The sequence below is a fragment of the Poeciliopsis prolifica genome, unplaced genomic scaffold, assembly GCF_027474105.1.
Source record: "Poeciliopsis prolifica strain line A6 unplaced genomic scaffold, Auburn_PproV2 SCAFFOLD059, whole genome shotgun sequence".
Classification (NCBI taxonomy): Eukaryota; Metazoa; Chordata; class Actinopteri; order Cyprinodontiformes; family Poeciliidae; genus Poeciliopsis; species Poeciliopsis prolifica.
Window position 1 is genome coordinate 1,627,233 of NW_026562434.1, and position 17,142 is coordinate 1,644,374.

Consider the following 17,142-nt stretch of genomic DNA (forward strand, 5'->3'; position numbering starts at 1 on the left):
TTCCCCTGAACTCTAAAGCACTAATTTGCTGTCTTGTAAGCCTACAGGTTTTCTTACCGAATCCCTATTGTGGTGGAATAAATTGAATTAGCATCAGAGCTAGCAAAACTCAACAACTATAAACTTTAAACCATTCAAATCCTCCAGTCTGAGTGGATCAAACCAGTGAACGACCATCATTAGAGTCCAGTCTGCCTCTATGAGAACAGTCTTCAAACATCAAGTTGGTCGTTTTTGAATTAACTCAAAGAAACAAGTTAAATTAAGAATCATTGCTCCAACAGACAGTAGACAGATTGTGTAATGGTTGTTGTTACATTATACAACCTGATGTTGAGGCAAAGGGCACATCAGCGCTAACTTCCTCACTTTCAGAACCCAGACCTGACACTTCTTCATCGAGTCGATTGTTCAGTTTGTCTCTTCTTCCACATGGTGATTTTTGTTTGTCATTAGCATTTCACCATGAGGGGAAATAACTAAAAATAACTTTTATGTTTTCCTTACTTTAGTTTTTCTACTACTGCCATTTTGCAGCAGTAGAACCAAACATGCTGGAGCTTCAGTTGGGTCACCAGGTAACAGGTGAGCTCACCTGGGGTTGCTAGTGCCTGCTGATTTGTGATTCGACATGCTGAAGGATTTTGACACCAAAACCATGAACTTAAAAACAGATGTATCATTTTATTTTAGCACTTGGCTGTTTTTAGAAGCAGCAGTGGCAAAAATAGAAAGATAAAAACGACCAAAATGTTTAACATCAGATATTGATTTTAAGATCAGCTCTCCCACAGTTCAAATATATTTTATTGCATGAAAAGATTGTATGATGACTACAAATTTGGTTAAAATTCCACTTCACTGTATTTTTTTTATTTTTATCTACATTGTGGAGGGAGAATGTTATTGTCATTGTAGAGGAACACTGCAAAAACACCAAATCTTAACAAGTATTTTATTTTATCTTAGTGCAAAACTAACAAAACTAACTTACAAGTAACTTTTCAATAAGATAGAGAAGTTCATTTTAAGTAAACAATTCCTTAGTTTTGATTTTAAAAAATTGTTTCACTTATAACAAGACATTTTTCCAGTGTTGTAAAGTGAAAGTATTAATTTTTCATAAATATAAAGGATTATTGACTTAAAATAAACTCCTATATCTTGCTGGAAAGTTACTTGTTATGGAAAAGTTTTTATTTCAAGTGTTCTCAGATGTTTGGACTAGAAACTTCAAAAATAATTAGTGTCTTTTTTATTATTTATGTGTTTGCCTAAGTTATTATTTTGATTTGCTCCACCTCGTTCTGTTTTACTTGGATTATGTTCTCTCTCTATTTTCACACCTGCATCCTGTTAGCCAATCAGCTCCAGAGTCTCTCCCAGTATTTAACCTCCTCTCTTTCGCTCTCTGTTATTTACGCTTCCTGTTTGTTTACCGGCTGTTGCACATATTTCTCCTCATATGTAAGTTGATGTTTATTTATCATTAAATTCACTTTTACTCGCCTCTTAATCTGCAACACCATCTACAAACCAAATCATCAGCCAGAAACCAAAAACTCTCACTGGGTCACGTTTTTATGAAAGGTTTATTCTTCCCTTCAGGTTTTTCTGCCTTGAATATCAATATGGAAACTAACGTCAAGCTGTGAGAGCAGATCCCTGAAAAACGTTTCTCTTTATCTTGACGACCCTTCTCGACCCAGTTCGCCTCTCCTCGAGTCAAAACCACGAAACCACATCCTGAAGCAGAACCTTAAAATAAACAGAGCTGGTTGTCTGTGCCGCTTTCTGCAAGTTTACTCATCGCTCCAAAAACATTTAATCTGAAAGATATCTTTAAAACAAGATTAAATGTGTTGAGTATGAAAGTGCCTCTTGCATCAGAAACCAAAAGAAACAAAAAATGGGTAGAAAAAAAATGTTAGTTTCATAATTTCTGGTGGTTTGTTATAGAAGTATGTTCTGGTTTTAACTGAATGAGTTTGTAGCCGATTAAAAAAAACATCTGGAAAGAAATGAGTTAAATGAGGATTAAAATACAGTGAAAAATGATAGAAATTCATGTCACTTTCATTAAAAACACTTGGTTCAAATACAGAAACATGTTTGTTTTGGAAATAATTGGGGGAAAAAATTACATATCACTACAAACAATAACCTTTACCAGATATAATCTGGGTTCAGTAACATATGAGAAGAGTGTTAACTTTACCCAGTTGAATAACTATATAAATAATCTCACACGAGTGTAGATCCACCATTTTATGAAGCACATCACTATATCTGCTCCAGATAAAACAAACTGTAATCAATGTCTGGAGCATAAATGTGATTAAGAACAACTGTCAGGTGAATAAAACTCATTATTTTGCTCCAGATGAAAAACAAAACTGAGTTTTTAGAATAAAACAAACAGCTTCAATGATAATTTCAGGTTTAATCTACTTACCAGAAAACAACTGGCTTAGCTAATGCTAGTTAGCTAAGCTGGGCTGATACATAATTACAATGGCTATGTGTGAATTTAGTAAATAAAATCAAATATGATGCCAGAAGGTTAAATCAACAATAAATGTATTTATTGCTGATTTAACTTTCAGGTCTGTAAACAAGTTAAGATTCAGATAAAACAGATGTTAGCTAGTAGATGTTAGCATTTCCTGTCTCACAGGCTCCTTATGCTCCTTTACCATTATGCTAAAACGATGAAAAATGTTAAATAATAAAGAGTAAAATATGTGCATGACAAGATATTAAACTTTAAACTGATTTTCACAAATTATGATGCCCTGAATAGTCAGTTCCTTTGAAATTTCACCACTTCTCTCCTTTACTTCTGTAATACGTAGTTTGTTTTTCTGCTCGCTCAGTTGAACAGAGCTTCTTTTCTCCAACATGCTAACCTCATCCAGGATCTGGATTTGAACCCAGAACCTTCAGAGCCAAGATCACAGAGATGAGGAAACCTTCTCAGTCGTGAACAATCCTTTGTTTTGTCCCGGGTTGCATTTTGGGAAACTCGGGATCTAAGCTGTAAGCCCTGATTGCTGCTCATTGTTCTAAAAATGGGAGATTTTTTTATTGTGTGTGTGTAACAGGTTTAACAATCCTTATTAATTGGGACCAAGGGTTATTGTGGAGGATTCTGGAGCTACAGGCTTACAAAAACTGAAAAGTACCTCAGAGTTATGAAGTAGCTCAGACAGAACAGCCTGTACAGGTCAGGCTCCATGCAAGGAAAATAATGAACATCTTCTTTTGGTTTCTACAAACCAAACTGATATGATTATATTCATGCAAATGTCTTCTCTCTACAGGAGCTGCCAGCTGGGGAAATGAAGTTTCCATGAAGCCCATCAATCGTGAAGCTGTGCATCATTGGTTCATTCATTAGTGAGCTCAATAAAACAGGAAGTCAGTGAAAGTTGGAGGAAGAACAGCCGAGCTTCCCTTTGAATAAGTTCTCTAAATCTAAGATGTCAACGGAGACCGTCGACAAGGAAGGAAGAGGAACCAAAACCTCTAAAACGTCAAAGGATCACAAAAAGGTAAAACAAAATCCATCATTTGTCAAATTAGTTCTGACTTTCTAGTGGATTTTTAAACTACTATCTCAGAAATATTTAATTATCATCAGCATTTCTAATGTTGAAATGTTAGGTGCAACTTTCTCCCTAAGCTTCATGTGAGAGTCGTTTATCAATGCAAATGTTTTGGTATCAGGCCAAAATATTTAAAAGGTTTAGCCATGACAATGAGTTCACTTTACTCTAGTTACAAGATTTCAATAGTTTTATTAGATAAAATAATCCATTATTAGTCCCACAAGTGAGAAATTTAAGCCGCTACGGCATAAAGTGAGACAGAACAAAAGATTTACAAAAATGAAAACACAGGGCAGTGCAGAAAAACACCAAACTAGCTAAACTAGACATTTAAATATGAACCTTTCAATATATTCTAGTTTGGTGTAATCTGCAGCAGTTGCAAGATTATTAAAATGTCTGAAATATTTTTACAAATCTGTGTTGAATCCATAATATAAAGAATTAGGTCATTTCCTGCTGCTGGTTGTATATAATAATTGACCTGCAATTTGGGACGATTTTTACAATGACTGGTACTGATGTCATCATGGTTTTCAAAATTAATCTCGAGCAACCTCATAATATCTCGTTAAAATCGGTTTTGAAGGGGAAAGAATGTAAATAACTTTTTCCAGACAACTGTAGATCTTTGTGTAAACTGGTCAGTTTTGAATCTTAACTCCTAATTTCATAGTATTCTGGTGATTTATGTTTTTTTTTTTTTTTTTTTTATTTTAGGTCAATATTAAACTTTTCAAATAAACATTTCTGGGGATTCCTAAGCCAGTTTTAAAATGTAGGAGTTATCTTTAGGCTAACTGTAACCATCAAAAGCAGTATTTTCCTAACTTTGATGAATCTATGAACTGTTCTAAATCAAATGTAGTATCCCGTAATTATTTTGAGACTTAAATCTTATCATACAATGCTAAATGTTACATTTCATTATTTGTTAGCACTTAGAAATATAGATGTTTTCTTTATTCTGTCTTGATTAAATGAACAAGTTCAGTTGTCCTCCACAGTAAAAGCTAATAATTTTGTATAGTTTGATGTGTATATGTTGCCAAATATAAAATATTGTCAATAAATTTTGTTTTTTTTAAATTTCCTTCTTGTTTGCGCAAGCTAGCTCTATAAGGCTGCTAGCTTTAAAAGGCTGCTAGCTTTAAAAGGCTGCTAGCTTTATAAGGCTGCTAGCTTTATAAGGCTGTTAGCTTTAAGAAGTTGCTAGCTTTAAGAAGTTGCTAGCTTTAAGAAGTTGCTAGCTTTAAGAAGCTGTTAGCTTTCAGAAGCTGTTAGCTTTATGAAGCTGCTAGCTTTAAAAGGCTGCTAGCTTTAAGAAGCTGTTAGCTTTAAGAAGCTGCAGGCTATAGGTAGGTGTCACTTTAAAAATACAAACAAATTGACACGGATAAGATCAGATTACATGCTGAACTAGACCAGTATATATGAAGAGGAACATGATATTGTGTTTTTCCCAAAATGGATCTAGGCTATTTACACTAACGTTCAGTTAGCAAGTGGTGCAAACCGTTAGCGGCTACATGTTAGCATAATCCCAAACAACAACACAGCCTCTGTGTGAGCCTGAAAGTGTTAAGTATTTGTTTGTTTATGAGGTCACCGCCACCACTGAACATGTTTACAAGCTAATTAACACAAAGCCAAGTACAGCTGAGGGAGTCAACAGTCATTAACATGATTCATCCCGAGGGGAACGTGCTAACCCCGACACTTTCTACTAGACCAAATGTTACAGATGCTAAATATAGCCTGTTCGTGAGGGGGAAATGTAAAAGTTATGCGTTCAGACAGGAAAGAAGTAATTAGATTCTTTTTATTATTTATAAATGTGTCTGTCAGCCCACAGCAGAGGCCCTGAAAGGAGCCATCCAGCTGGGAATCGGCTATGCTGTTGGAAACCTGAGCTCCAAACCAGACAGAGATGTTCTGATGCAGGACTTCTCCATGGTAGAAACCGTCTTCCTACCCAGGTAAACATTTACATGCAGTACAAATAGAGGTAAATCAAGATCAACTGTCAGTTACCCACTGGTGGGTTTTTATTAAGGGTGAAATGGCTCACCACCCATGGCCGCACGTCCTGTGGGGGCGGCTGCACGCCGAAGACATTTTCTATTACTTCTTAAATGGATGCAGAATGGATGAACATACAAACTGGTCAAACATGGACTGAATTAATGGTTTCTGTTGCACAATATCAAATTAAAGACAAACCGTTAATTTGTTTTATTCATTAAATAGAGAGAAAAATACATTATAATTATTTTCAACCAAATAAGTTAAAGCCGATAAATGATTGAACTTTCTGTTTCTCTGAGGTATAACTAAGACTTTCTGTTCTACCATCACAAACATAAATGTATAATTTGCTAAATGCTGCAGGGACTTACCTTACAGATGCACTATAATTGTGTCTGGCATGAATTGTTAGTGTGATAATATGAAATACCAGGATATGTTGGAAAGAAATCTAGTTTGATCTGTTAGAAAAATGAAATAAATTGAATAACAATTTATGGTGGAAATGATTCACCATGTGGAAAATCAACTTTATTCGTCCAAATAAAGTATTTGACCAGATCTAATGACAAAAAAACCTGCTAGGTGATTCTGAGAGAAGAAAGTTAAAGGTTCAACTCCAACCTAACGAAATGTAATAGATTTTGTCCTGCTAGTTTCCAGTTGTACAAATATTACCAACATGTGTTCCAGTGATTGTGGCACAATTTACTTTGTATGAAATATTTTTGAACATTTCTAGTAGCTTAAAGGCTTTGATACAGAACAAATTGGTGTTGGTTTAATTTCACAAGCCGTCACGCTTGGTCAGACATTATCTGGAAACGTGACGCTGCAGGAAAACGCTTTAGCAATGTTTGGTTTACCCTCTGACTGGTCAAACTGCCTCACCAGTTAACTAACTACCATATTTTATTACTATTATCTCCAGTGATGGCAGCAACCTGACTCCGGCGCATCATTTCCCAGATTTCCGTCTGAAAACGTACGCGCCGCTGGCCTTCCGCTACTTCAGGGAGCTGTTTGGCATCAAGCCTGACGACTATCTGGTGAGCTGAAACCACAACGTCAAACTGACTCATCACTGCGCTGATGTGAGTTTCCTTGTAACTGGTTGCGAAATGTTGCGTCTCTCCGTCTCAGTACTCCATCTGTAAGGAGCCGCTGATCGAGCTGTCCAACCCCGGCGCCAGCAGCTCCTGGTTCTACCTCACCAGCGACGACGAGTTCATCATCAAGACGGTGCAGCACAAAGAGGCGGAGTTTCTGCAGAAGCTGCTTCCTGGTTACTACATGGTGGGTTGCTCAGTCAAACGTTTCCCAACAGTGACTTCACAAGACGCTCGGCTTCCCACAAAGCGCTTATCAGTTTTCTGACACTTAAATCTTCTAGATCACGTATATAACCAGGATAAAAACTAAAGGCTGTTTTCAAATCAAAATTTTATTTAATAAGGAAAAAATATACTGAGAAATATACTTTTAAATTCACCTATTAAGCTTCTCTGAACAGGTTAGGATTAATGCATGGCCTATACAAAACATGTTCTTTACATTATTTGCACAACATCTATCATGGATAATGAGATTTTAGCTGTTTTAGGGCATCAAACCCCTGAACTTAAAATTAACAGCAACATAAACTCAACATAAAACGGATGCAAACAGATGGATAACATATTTAACAAGCAGAAGTGGAGCCTCCTGCACAACCAGCAATAGTTTCTGCACGCCAAGTCAACAATTAAACTCCACCTTGTCTTCATGTCGTCTTCCCTGCTCTGTTCTCATTTCAGAATCTGAACCAGAACCCGCGGACGCTGCTGCCCAAATTTTACGGCCTTTACTGCATCCAGTGCGGCGGCGTGACGGTGCGCGTGGTGGTGATGAACAACGTTCTGCCTCGAGCCATGAAGATGCACTTCAAATACGACCTGAAAGGCTCGTCCTACAAACGCCGCGCTTCACGCAAGGAGCGCGTGAAGAACTCGCCGACGTTCAAAGACCTGGACTTCCAGGAGATGCACCAGGACGGGCTTTTCTTCGACCCGGACACCTACAGCGCCCTGATGAAGACGCTGCAGAGGGACTGCAGGGTGAGCAGGAACGCACTGCAAAAACACTAAATATCACCAAGCATTCCTCAAGGTTTTAGTGGAAGTAACTCGGTTTATTTAAAATAAGACAACACTAACTTACAAGTAACTTTTCAGCTTGTTTTAAGTCAATAATATTGATGAAAAACTTCTAGTTATAAGCAAATCTGCCAGAGGAACAAGACATTTTGGCTTTTAACATGGATAATATTTATGAAATAGAAAGAATAACATTTTCTTTTTGCAGTTTTCTATTAGTAAAGCATTAATCATGAATATTAACTCCACAAATGTTAAAATGCAACACAAATATAGCATCATGTTGGTAAAGCATGACGACCAAATTTAACTTTTCAGTCTGAATGAATCTTAGAAAGTATTTCTATTCAAATTTTTACTCCAAATATCTTGGCATATTTGATGCAAAACTAACTTAAAATGAACATTTTAGTTGTTTTAAATAAATAATCCCTAAATAGTTGTTAGTAAAATAATCTTTCAGTGGAACAAAACTTTTCCTTATATGGTAAAATGTTCCACTGGTTGATAATTTCTCTTACAACAGGAACTTTGTTCATCAATATTAAGGAATTATTAACTACTACAGGCTCATATTTTTTGCTGAAAAAATATTTTAAGTTAATACAAAGTTTTTTTGTTGAACCTTTTTAAACTTTAATGTCTCCCAAAGTTAATTTTCTGTCTTTTAAGCTAGAAATGCTTCAAACAAAATTTTAAAATGTCAGATTTCAATAATTCTGAAGGATTTTATCTCTTCATCCCACTTTAGGATTTTTATTTTAAGTGAACTAAGATATTTATACTACAAACTAGACTAAAATACTTGGTAAGACAGCAGCTTTTATTAGTGTTGTCTGGTGGGAACCGCAGACTAAACGTTAGCAGTGCTGCTAACCGGAAAGCGCTAATCATAAATATCACTTCCACTGTTGCTCAAGGGTTTTTCCAACACAGCATCGTGTTTGTATGAGCAAAGGGAAAACTCCTGGTCTGAATTCAACTCTGCAAAAAAAAAAAAATCTTACCAAGTGGTTTTTTAGTCTAGTTTCTATTCAAATATCTTTATTGTACATTTTAAATAAAACAAAACTTGCAAGTAACTATTCAGCAAAATGTAGGAGCTTGTTATGAATACATAATTCCTTAATTTTGGAAAAATAAGTGTATTGTATGTGTATTTTTACTATTACTTTAGTAATTTTATTAGGAAGTATTTCTACTCTTGAGTAAAATTGATGGTTACTGATTGTAACATGTAAAAGGACAACAACTCTAAGCCAACAGCCAGAGTGGTTTTAGATAGAAAGGCCTAGTCAAAGTCACAAAAGTGGTTGCGTTTGCATCGTATTGCTGTAGGAAAAACTGCAGAAGTTTCCAGAATCTACATTTAACTTCATGTTTCCACGTAACTGAAGATCATGTGGTTCTAAAATACAGAAATGAAGGTTTGTGAACACAAAGGGAGCGAAGAGAACTGATTAAACGGCTGATCTCTAATAGAAACAAATCTGAGCTTACACAGAAATATTCATTAGTGGTGAGAGACTCAGCAGCTGGAGCTGATTCCCACTATCAGCTCGTTTTACTTGCTTGTTGTTCCATCAAATTCCCCGGACCAAACACTCAGAGAAACTGAGACTCAATCAACTTATCGCTTCAGTCCACAGCGGGTTTCGCTCTTTGCTCCTCACTAAGCCTATGATCACCCCACAATTCTCCACTTTGATGACGTTACGCAACACAACAGAGCAGCAGGCTGCGCCGCAACAACATCCCTGCTTCTCTGTCTGTTGTTTTATTAAACAGAAGCAACAATGGCCACTTGATTAAGAATTAGCACCTGAGCAGCTCTAACCGGTCGGCTGTGTGTAACATCAGTCTGTGTGTTGGGTAACTGGGGGTATTAAGAGTCTCTTTGTTTGTGTTCAGAGGCTTAGAACGTTCTGTACTTTCTGGTTTAACCTTTTTAAACTTTAATACCAGCTTACATGAATCCCAAAGTTCATTTTCTGTCTTTTTAAGCTAGAAATGCTTCAAACAATACTCTAAAAAGTCACATTTCAACAATTGTAAAGGATTTTCACTCTTTATCCCTGTTCAGATTTTTTTTTCCAAACTATATGATGTAATGTTCAATGCATACTCCTACAGTGGATCTTCACAACCACCTAGTAATAGCTGAATTCTGCAAATTCGCTCTAAATAATGTTATAATTGCCTATTTTTAAATTCAAACACCAAATATTAACTTAACATGCACCGATATATGCAATGGAAACTATCTTAGCACTAATGCAGAAGCTAATAGCTACAAACTTGGCTAATAAACTAGATTCTGACCAAGCTAACGGCTAATAAGAGTCAAGCTAAGGGCTAATCAGAATCAAGCTAAGGGCTAATCAGAGTCAAGCTAAGGGCTAATCAGAAATCAAGCTAAGTGCTAATCAGAGTCAAGCTAAGGGCTAATCAGAGTCAAACTAACAACTATTTGCTGTTAAGCTAAAAAGCACTAATCAAAACTTTAGTGTCAAGCTAATGGCTAATTGTTGGTCAGTGAAAAAAAAAGAAATTTCAGTTTGAAAAGTCAAAAATTTACTTTGGAAAAAATTTTTTTATTAATCTGAGAAATTTCTGAATTTGAAAAGTCAAATTTTCAATTGCCTGAGTTGAAAAAATTGAACATTTTAAACTTTTTAAATTCAGAATTAGCATAGCAAACATTTGAGAAAATAGAAAATACTCATTGAAACAGAGAAATCATATAGAAACTGAAATAAAAGCTTTAAATCTTGCATATTTTGGTCGATGTAGGATGACTGTTAGCATTAGCTAGCGTAGCTCATGAGAATTCCTCATTGATGCTCCAAACAGTCTTCTAGCTGGTATTCGACGCTCCTCCTGACTTCTGGCTCTTCAGGTCCTGGAAAGCTTCAAGATCATGGACTACAGTTTGCTGCTGGGCATCCATGTGCTGGACAGGAAGCCGCTGAGCCGAGGGAACCGCTGCGACAGCAGGAGAGGACAGAAAGTCCTCTACTCCACCGCCCTGGAGTCCATCCAGGGGACGGTGAAGGACCCAGAACCGGTCGCAGACGACGACACGTGAGTTTTGTTACAAACAAACCCGGATTATTCTCCAATCACACTAAATATGTTTAAATGTATCAAAACAATCATCACTTTCTCTACAGGTTGGGTGGGATTCCTGCAAAACACAAAGATGAAAACCTGCTCATCTTTTTAGGAATCATTGATATTCTTCAGTCGTACAGGTAACAAAAAACACAGGTAGCATTTTAAGGCCTTGGTGGATGGAGAGACAGGAGTGAATTTCTGCCAAACATTTGAGGTTTTTTTTAGATTAATCTCTGAAATTTTCAAGAAAGAAACTTAGAAATTTCTCTTTGCTTTCTTTGAAAAAAAAGAATTTGACAATAACCTGAAATGTAATTTTTTTTTTATGGGTCTTGTGGCACTTTCCATTGTTTTCTGTTGACATTTGCTGTATCTTTGCTCATTTTATTGTTTTTTTCCAGGTTCATTAAGAAAGTTGAGCACTCCTGGAAGGCTCTCGTGCACGACGGGGTCAGTTTGTCGACCTGCGCTTCCATTTCACCCACAGATTCATAAAAACATTTTATTTGACCCTTTCTCTGCTTGCAGGACACCGTATCGGTCCACAGGCCCGGTTTTTACGCAGACAGGTTTCTGAAATTCATGGGAACGACTGTTTTCAGAAAGCTTCATCGTACGTTTAACTTTCTGCTTTATTTATTTATGTATTTCTAGTCGGTTTGTGTTTGATGAGTTTGTCTTTTCTGTTTCTGTGACGTCAGCTTTAAGAGGGGCGTCTTCGAAGAGGAAGAGGAGTTCCCTCCATGCAGGGAAATCGGCGTCTCAGGAGTTTCTGTCCATACAGAAGGAGAAGGAGGAGAAGAAGGCACAGAGCATGGACAACCTGGATGGAAACTGTAACATAAACTTTACCCCCATTTTTTAAAAACTAAATATCTTTTTATCCTTTCTGATTCCCTTTCTGGTGTTTCAACAGTTTACAGTTCCTCCAAACAACCGGATCTTCTCCCCAAATCTGCTCTGACTGAATCCATCCGAAACGACGACGAGGAAACTGAAAACAGGTACTTTGTCTCCCTGGCAACCATCTTGCCTCACATCCTGTTGTTTTCAACAATAACAGGAAAAAAAAACTTTTGTTTCCTGATATGAAAACCCGCAAATACTGAACTCGGTTCACCTGATTTTGACGTAAAAATAATTTTGGAGTCATTTTCATTAAGACGTCTTGCATCTGAAGTGACAACAATTTGTGTTTTTAAGAAAAGAATCAAAAAGTTCTCATCCAAGAAATTACTCAGAAGTGAAAAAGTATTTGGTAAAAAGTACTAACTGATCAAATTATCAATTATTTAATATTTTAAAATTGCATCATTAAAACAAATGACATGGAAAACATGTTTGTTTTTCATTCAATGGGAAAAATACCCAGAAATTTTACTCAAGTAAGACTGGAAATACTTAATAATAAAATTACTAAAAGTACCTAAAGTAAATTTACATATAAAAGTGCATAATTTTTCCACAAAAGTTGCTGTAATTGAGGTAATGTACTTATTACATTACATGAATACTCTGAAAACCTTCAGTACATAAAAATCTAAAATGTGTTTTTTCTTCTGTCCAGTGAAGATCGCCGGGACTCCAGCTCCACTTTAGCTCTGGATGATCCGCTGCCGTCGCTCAGCAGGAGCCAGTCAGACTCTGAGTTGGATGTTTACTTGGTATGAAATGTTTTTATCCACAAGTTACTGATCATAAACAATATATTTTTATGAGATCTGCGTTGGTCCTTTCTGCTAAATGCAACACTGCTGACCAGCTAGAATAAAAATTGAGATAATCTAATTTATTATCACTTGTGCTTGATGGAAGAAAGAAGATTTAGACTCATAATTCATCAGGCTGGTTTTTTTTTTTTTTTTTAAATAAAAATCCATCCATCTTGTTAATTATTAATGAAGAAAATAAAAAATGACAGGTGGTTTTCATAATGTTTCACATGAAAACATTATGAAAAGTGCCCCGCAGTCAATAAAACATAAATAAAATCTAGATTTTTTTTTTGTTATGTGCAGTGATGATGAAAAAGTTAGCTATGCTAATCAGAAAGCTCTAATCATAAACAAATAGCATAAGCTAATGCTTGATTGCTAGTGCTGGGATGCTAACACAGTATTTAGAAGAAGCTAATGCTAACCCGCTATCTTTAAATTATATTTGTCCTCGTAACACTACAACCCTTGAGCAACCATTTAATTTTTATGTAGCAACTAATATGCCCTATAATTGCATGTTTATCTCATTGTGTCCGTTTTTTATTTTGTTCTTGTACTTTTCATATTTCAAATAAAGTTATTGTGGAAAAAACGGACAAAACGTGAGGAGAGGAAACGGAAACAGCATTTACCTCCTTCACAATAAGAGCTTGAATATAAATGTTAATCGTCGATAATCGAAATTTAAACGCAGATGGCGAACTTTTTTCAACTTCGTTTACAAAACAGCAGAGAAAATATCTGGAAAAATTAATTTCCTGGAAGCTAAGTGCTAAACGTTTTGGAAGAAAAAGCAAAACAAAAAGTTAGCTTCACTATTAGCATATTAGCAAAAGTGTGCCCACCACTGCCTTATTATCTATATTATTAAAATATTAAGTTTATTGTTACACAGAGGAGGAAAAACTCATATTTTTATAAACAGATGCCAACATTTTAGTTCTAAGATACTTTTGTTTTTGTAGGCGGTGTAGCTTCTAATATTTCCTTTCTTTGACAGATTATCACATACACCTTTAAAGCTACCAGCTTTTTAAAAAAATAACATTCAACATTTCTTTACAAAATGTGGCCTTAATACATTTTCAGCCTCACACAGACTCGCCCAGGCGACCCAGCTGGAGCTGATCACGTGTTTGTGTTGCAACATCCATAAAAATGTAAGCATTAAATTACATCTACAAACATTTCCATTCACTTGTTTCTTTCTTCTTTAAAGACGCTGAGGGTCTTCTGGGCTTTCGGTTTTCCCTTCATCAGACGTTCTGGGACAAAAATAGAAACCCGTAGATTATACTCAGTGACTCATGATAAGTGAACTCCCCTGCAGCCATGAGATGTTACTGTTAATGACACGACTTCATCTTCCTGTTTGTCACGCTCATGCAATTTGTCTCATCGTTAAAATACTTTCTCGCTTGATGGTTGCGGTTTCGAGGGGTCAAAAGTTCCCGCTGTCATCGTCCAACCTGAGTGACTCAGACTTTTTCCCTTTTTGCTTTCCAGCCTGGGAAAACCTCAGTGAATTTGCTTACATAACCATCAAATCCTCATTCGGGCTTATATGGCGCTGTTTTCCAGCCTGTGTTGAGCAGACGTCCGAGTTAATCTGATCTCAGTGGCTCAGGCGGAGCACAGAGAAATTCAACAACTGGAACACAGACACAAATAAGAAATTTAGTTCGCATGAACTTCTCTATATGCTGTCCTTCTACCAGTTTGGGCAAAACATTTACCCTATTTGTTTATTTTCCTCCATTTTTGAATCTATTTGGAACCAAAATAAATCTTTCTGCGGATTATAAACAATCTTATAACCCATAAGAAATTTTATCTGACTAAAAATGTCAAATTAAATAATAGAAAATTGCATATAAACAGTGAAAATACTTTGCAACAGTTAATCCGCTTAGTTTTAAGATGCAATAAAGAAGCTTTTTATTTTAAAACAGCCATCTTGTAGTATAAAATAACACAAATACCTGGAATTGACAAGTTAAGTTGAAAACGTTCAAAAGCAGAAATATGTGGAGAAACAAATATGAGCCACCAGGGGGCGACAACGCACGTTTTTAAAAACTGATTTTATTTTATAAAGATAATAAATGTAGGATTTTTGCAACAATTTTTAACAGAACATACAAAAACTAAGAACTTACATGTAACAAATGACATTAATAAATGCTAAATAAATATAAAAAGTTCAGTTATGAGACACAAAGGGTCAGGTAGGAGGAATAATAGTCATTTGTGTTTTTCCTGAAAGGTATTAAATAGGAATTATGTTTTATTTTTCTTTTCCAGTGAGGAAGAACCTATGAGCAAACTTTTAAGACTACAAGCAGGAGCATGCTGGTTGCCGCCTCCATCATCGTCATTTTCTGTGTCATCATCAATGAGGCAAATCACTGTAGATCCATTTTCATTCTATTAATAGAAGATGTTTGTGGTTTGAGATCCACTGTTCTGACAAAAACAAAACACTAAGCTGCCACTGCTTCTCCCTCTTCCATTTTGTTGTTCACTGTGCTGGCAGTAAATATTTAATTTCACTTTGTTCTCTTTTGCTTGTTAGTCTTTGTTTTAATGTAAATATGGAACTTTCTCAGCGGCTGGATCCCTGAGGACGGAGATTACTTTCCCAGAAATGATGTTCAGAGGTGATTCTGTTACCTGTAGCATCACAGTGCAGCTTGGACTGCTGTGTACTTACAAAACGTATTTCAATGAAGGGTTGTGCTCTCCTATATTTACAGTATCATGCAAAACATCTGATAGCACTAAATAATACAGATTAAACTTTCCTTGAACTTACTGCTTCCTGTACTGGGTGCCTTCCTGAGACTTTTCCCAGATACCCATCAGATCATGTCCTGAAACCTATCAGTTATTGGCTTAAAATATTTCTGGAACCTATTCTGATCCTGGAATCATAATAGGTTCCCGGTACTTTCCAGGAACCTTCCATGGACCTTGATGGGCACATCCCTGGAAACTACAGGTACTTTTCTTGTAACCTGCCAGTTATTGGCTTGAGAATGGACCAGGTACCAACCAGGAATGTTCTCAGGCTAATCACTGGTAAGTTTCAGGCAAGTATCTGGCATTTTTCAGAAATGTAGCTGGTATGTTCTAAGTCTTTTCTGAAACTTGTGAGGGATTGTCCTGGAACGTTCGTAGAAGATTTCTCACAACTTAACAGAAACATTTCTAGAAACTGTCAGGTTCTTTCCTGTAACTTACCAGTTATTGGGCTGAGACTTTGCTGGAACTTATCAGGTTCCAACCTAGAACATCATCAGAACGTACCAGATGCTTTCCTGGAACTGTTCCTAGAATTTACCAGGGACGTTCCTGGAAACTTCCAGGTAGTGTACTGAAACTTTCCAGGTGCTATCCTGGTATTTTCATGGAATCTACTAGGCACTTCCCAAGAACTTACAACACACTTTCTTGAAATCCAGTGGTGCTTTCTAGTAACTTAGTTACTGGCGTAATACTTCTCTGTAGCTTATCATGTACTATCCTGGAAACTATCATGCAATTTTCTGTAACTATGCTGGAATATTCTCAGCACCTTTCCCTGGACCTACCAGACACCTTTGCCTGTAATTTACCGGTTGCTGACCTTAGACTTTCTGAAACCTTTCCCAGAGCTTACCAGCCACATTCCTGAAAACTATCAGGTACTTTCCTGGGATGCAACATTTAATTTCCTGAACCTTATGAGAGACCATCCCTGAACATGGCTCATGTCTCAGAGTCCAGGTGGAAGTCCAGCGTTAAGTTTCCAGTCAGCGACTGTCTGGGTCGCCATGTCAACTGCTGGTTTGGTCTACTGGGTTTTCTAAAGACCAGCAGTCTAACATTATTTGTGGTCCTTCTAGAGCTTATGGACATGCAGATATTTTCCAGCAGGACTTGGAACCTGCAAAGCCTGTCAAAGACACCAAAATCTATTTCAGTGACAATATTACTTTGCTTGATTGGCCAGCAGATGGACAATCAGGACAATTTAAGACAATTTAAGATTGTCTAAGTGCTTGGAAGTTAAACATAAAAATTCAGGGATGAATAAATAATACCAAACATTAGCTTTCTTAATTTGAAGATCTTAGTCTGTTAGCATGCTAAAGATTAGCATAGCTGTTTTGTAGTTACTGTGTGAGCCTAGTAGCATCTGGACACAGCTGTACATTTTTGTGACATGAACTAATCAGTAAGTCTCCATAGCAACCCATATGCACGAAAACTGCTTTGAAGAAACAGGCGAACATTAGCATGTTAGCATGACATGCTAATTTCTCAGCTACAAATGCTATAGATAGATACAGTAGTAGAAATATTAGTTTTAAACTTCCTGCAACATGTTATGCAAACTGTCAAGACGGAGCATCTCAGCCTTTAACTTTGTTTTTAACTATTCAATTTTCAAACTGTGTTGTCATAGTAACACTTACAGCCACTGTCTCGTTTTAGCTACATTGTCAAAAATGTTTTGATTATCCAATAAAAGGTGATTGTTTAAAATAC

The 17,142-nt window shown here is 36.4% G+C and overlaps 1 protein-coding gene across 2 annotated transcripts; it reads left to right on the forward strand.

The window, feature by feature from the left end:
• Positions 1 to 3,370: 3,370 nt before the first annotated feature.
• LOC129379649 (phosphatidylinositol 4-phosphate 5-kinase type-1 beta-like) lies at positions 3,371 to 16,858 on the forward strand. Of its 2 annotated transcripts, none has more exons than XM_055060446.1 (14): positions 3,371 to 3,554; positions 5,460 to 5,590; positions 6,571 to 6,688; positions 6,783 to 6,935; positions 7,436 to 7,735; positions 10,674 to 10,858; positions 10,948 to 11,028; positions 11,293 to 11,341; positions 11,420 to 11,504; positions 11,593 to 11,727; positions 11,808 to 11,895; positions 12,459 to 12,555; positions 13,699 to 13,769; positions 14,914 to 16,858. In XM_055060446.1, exons 1-13 carry the CDS (start codon positions 3,483 to 3,485, stop codon positions 13,735 to 13,737), a joined length of 1,533 nt encoding a protein of 510 aa, XP_054916421.1. In that variant the 5' UTR covers positions 3,371 to 3,482; the 3' UTR covers positions 13,738 to 13,769; positions 14,914 to 16,858. The 2 variants fall into 2 exon arrangements, with proteins under 2 accessions (XP_054916421.1, XP_054916420.1); XM_055060445.1 differs by having other exon boundaries at positions 13,709 to 13,769.
• Positions 16,859 to 17,142: the final 284 nt, after the last annotated feature.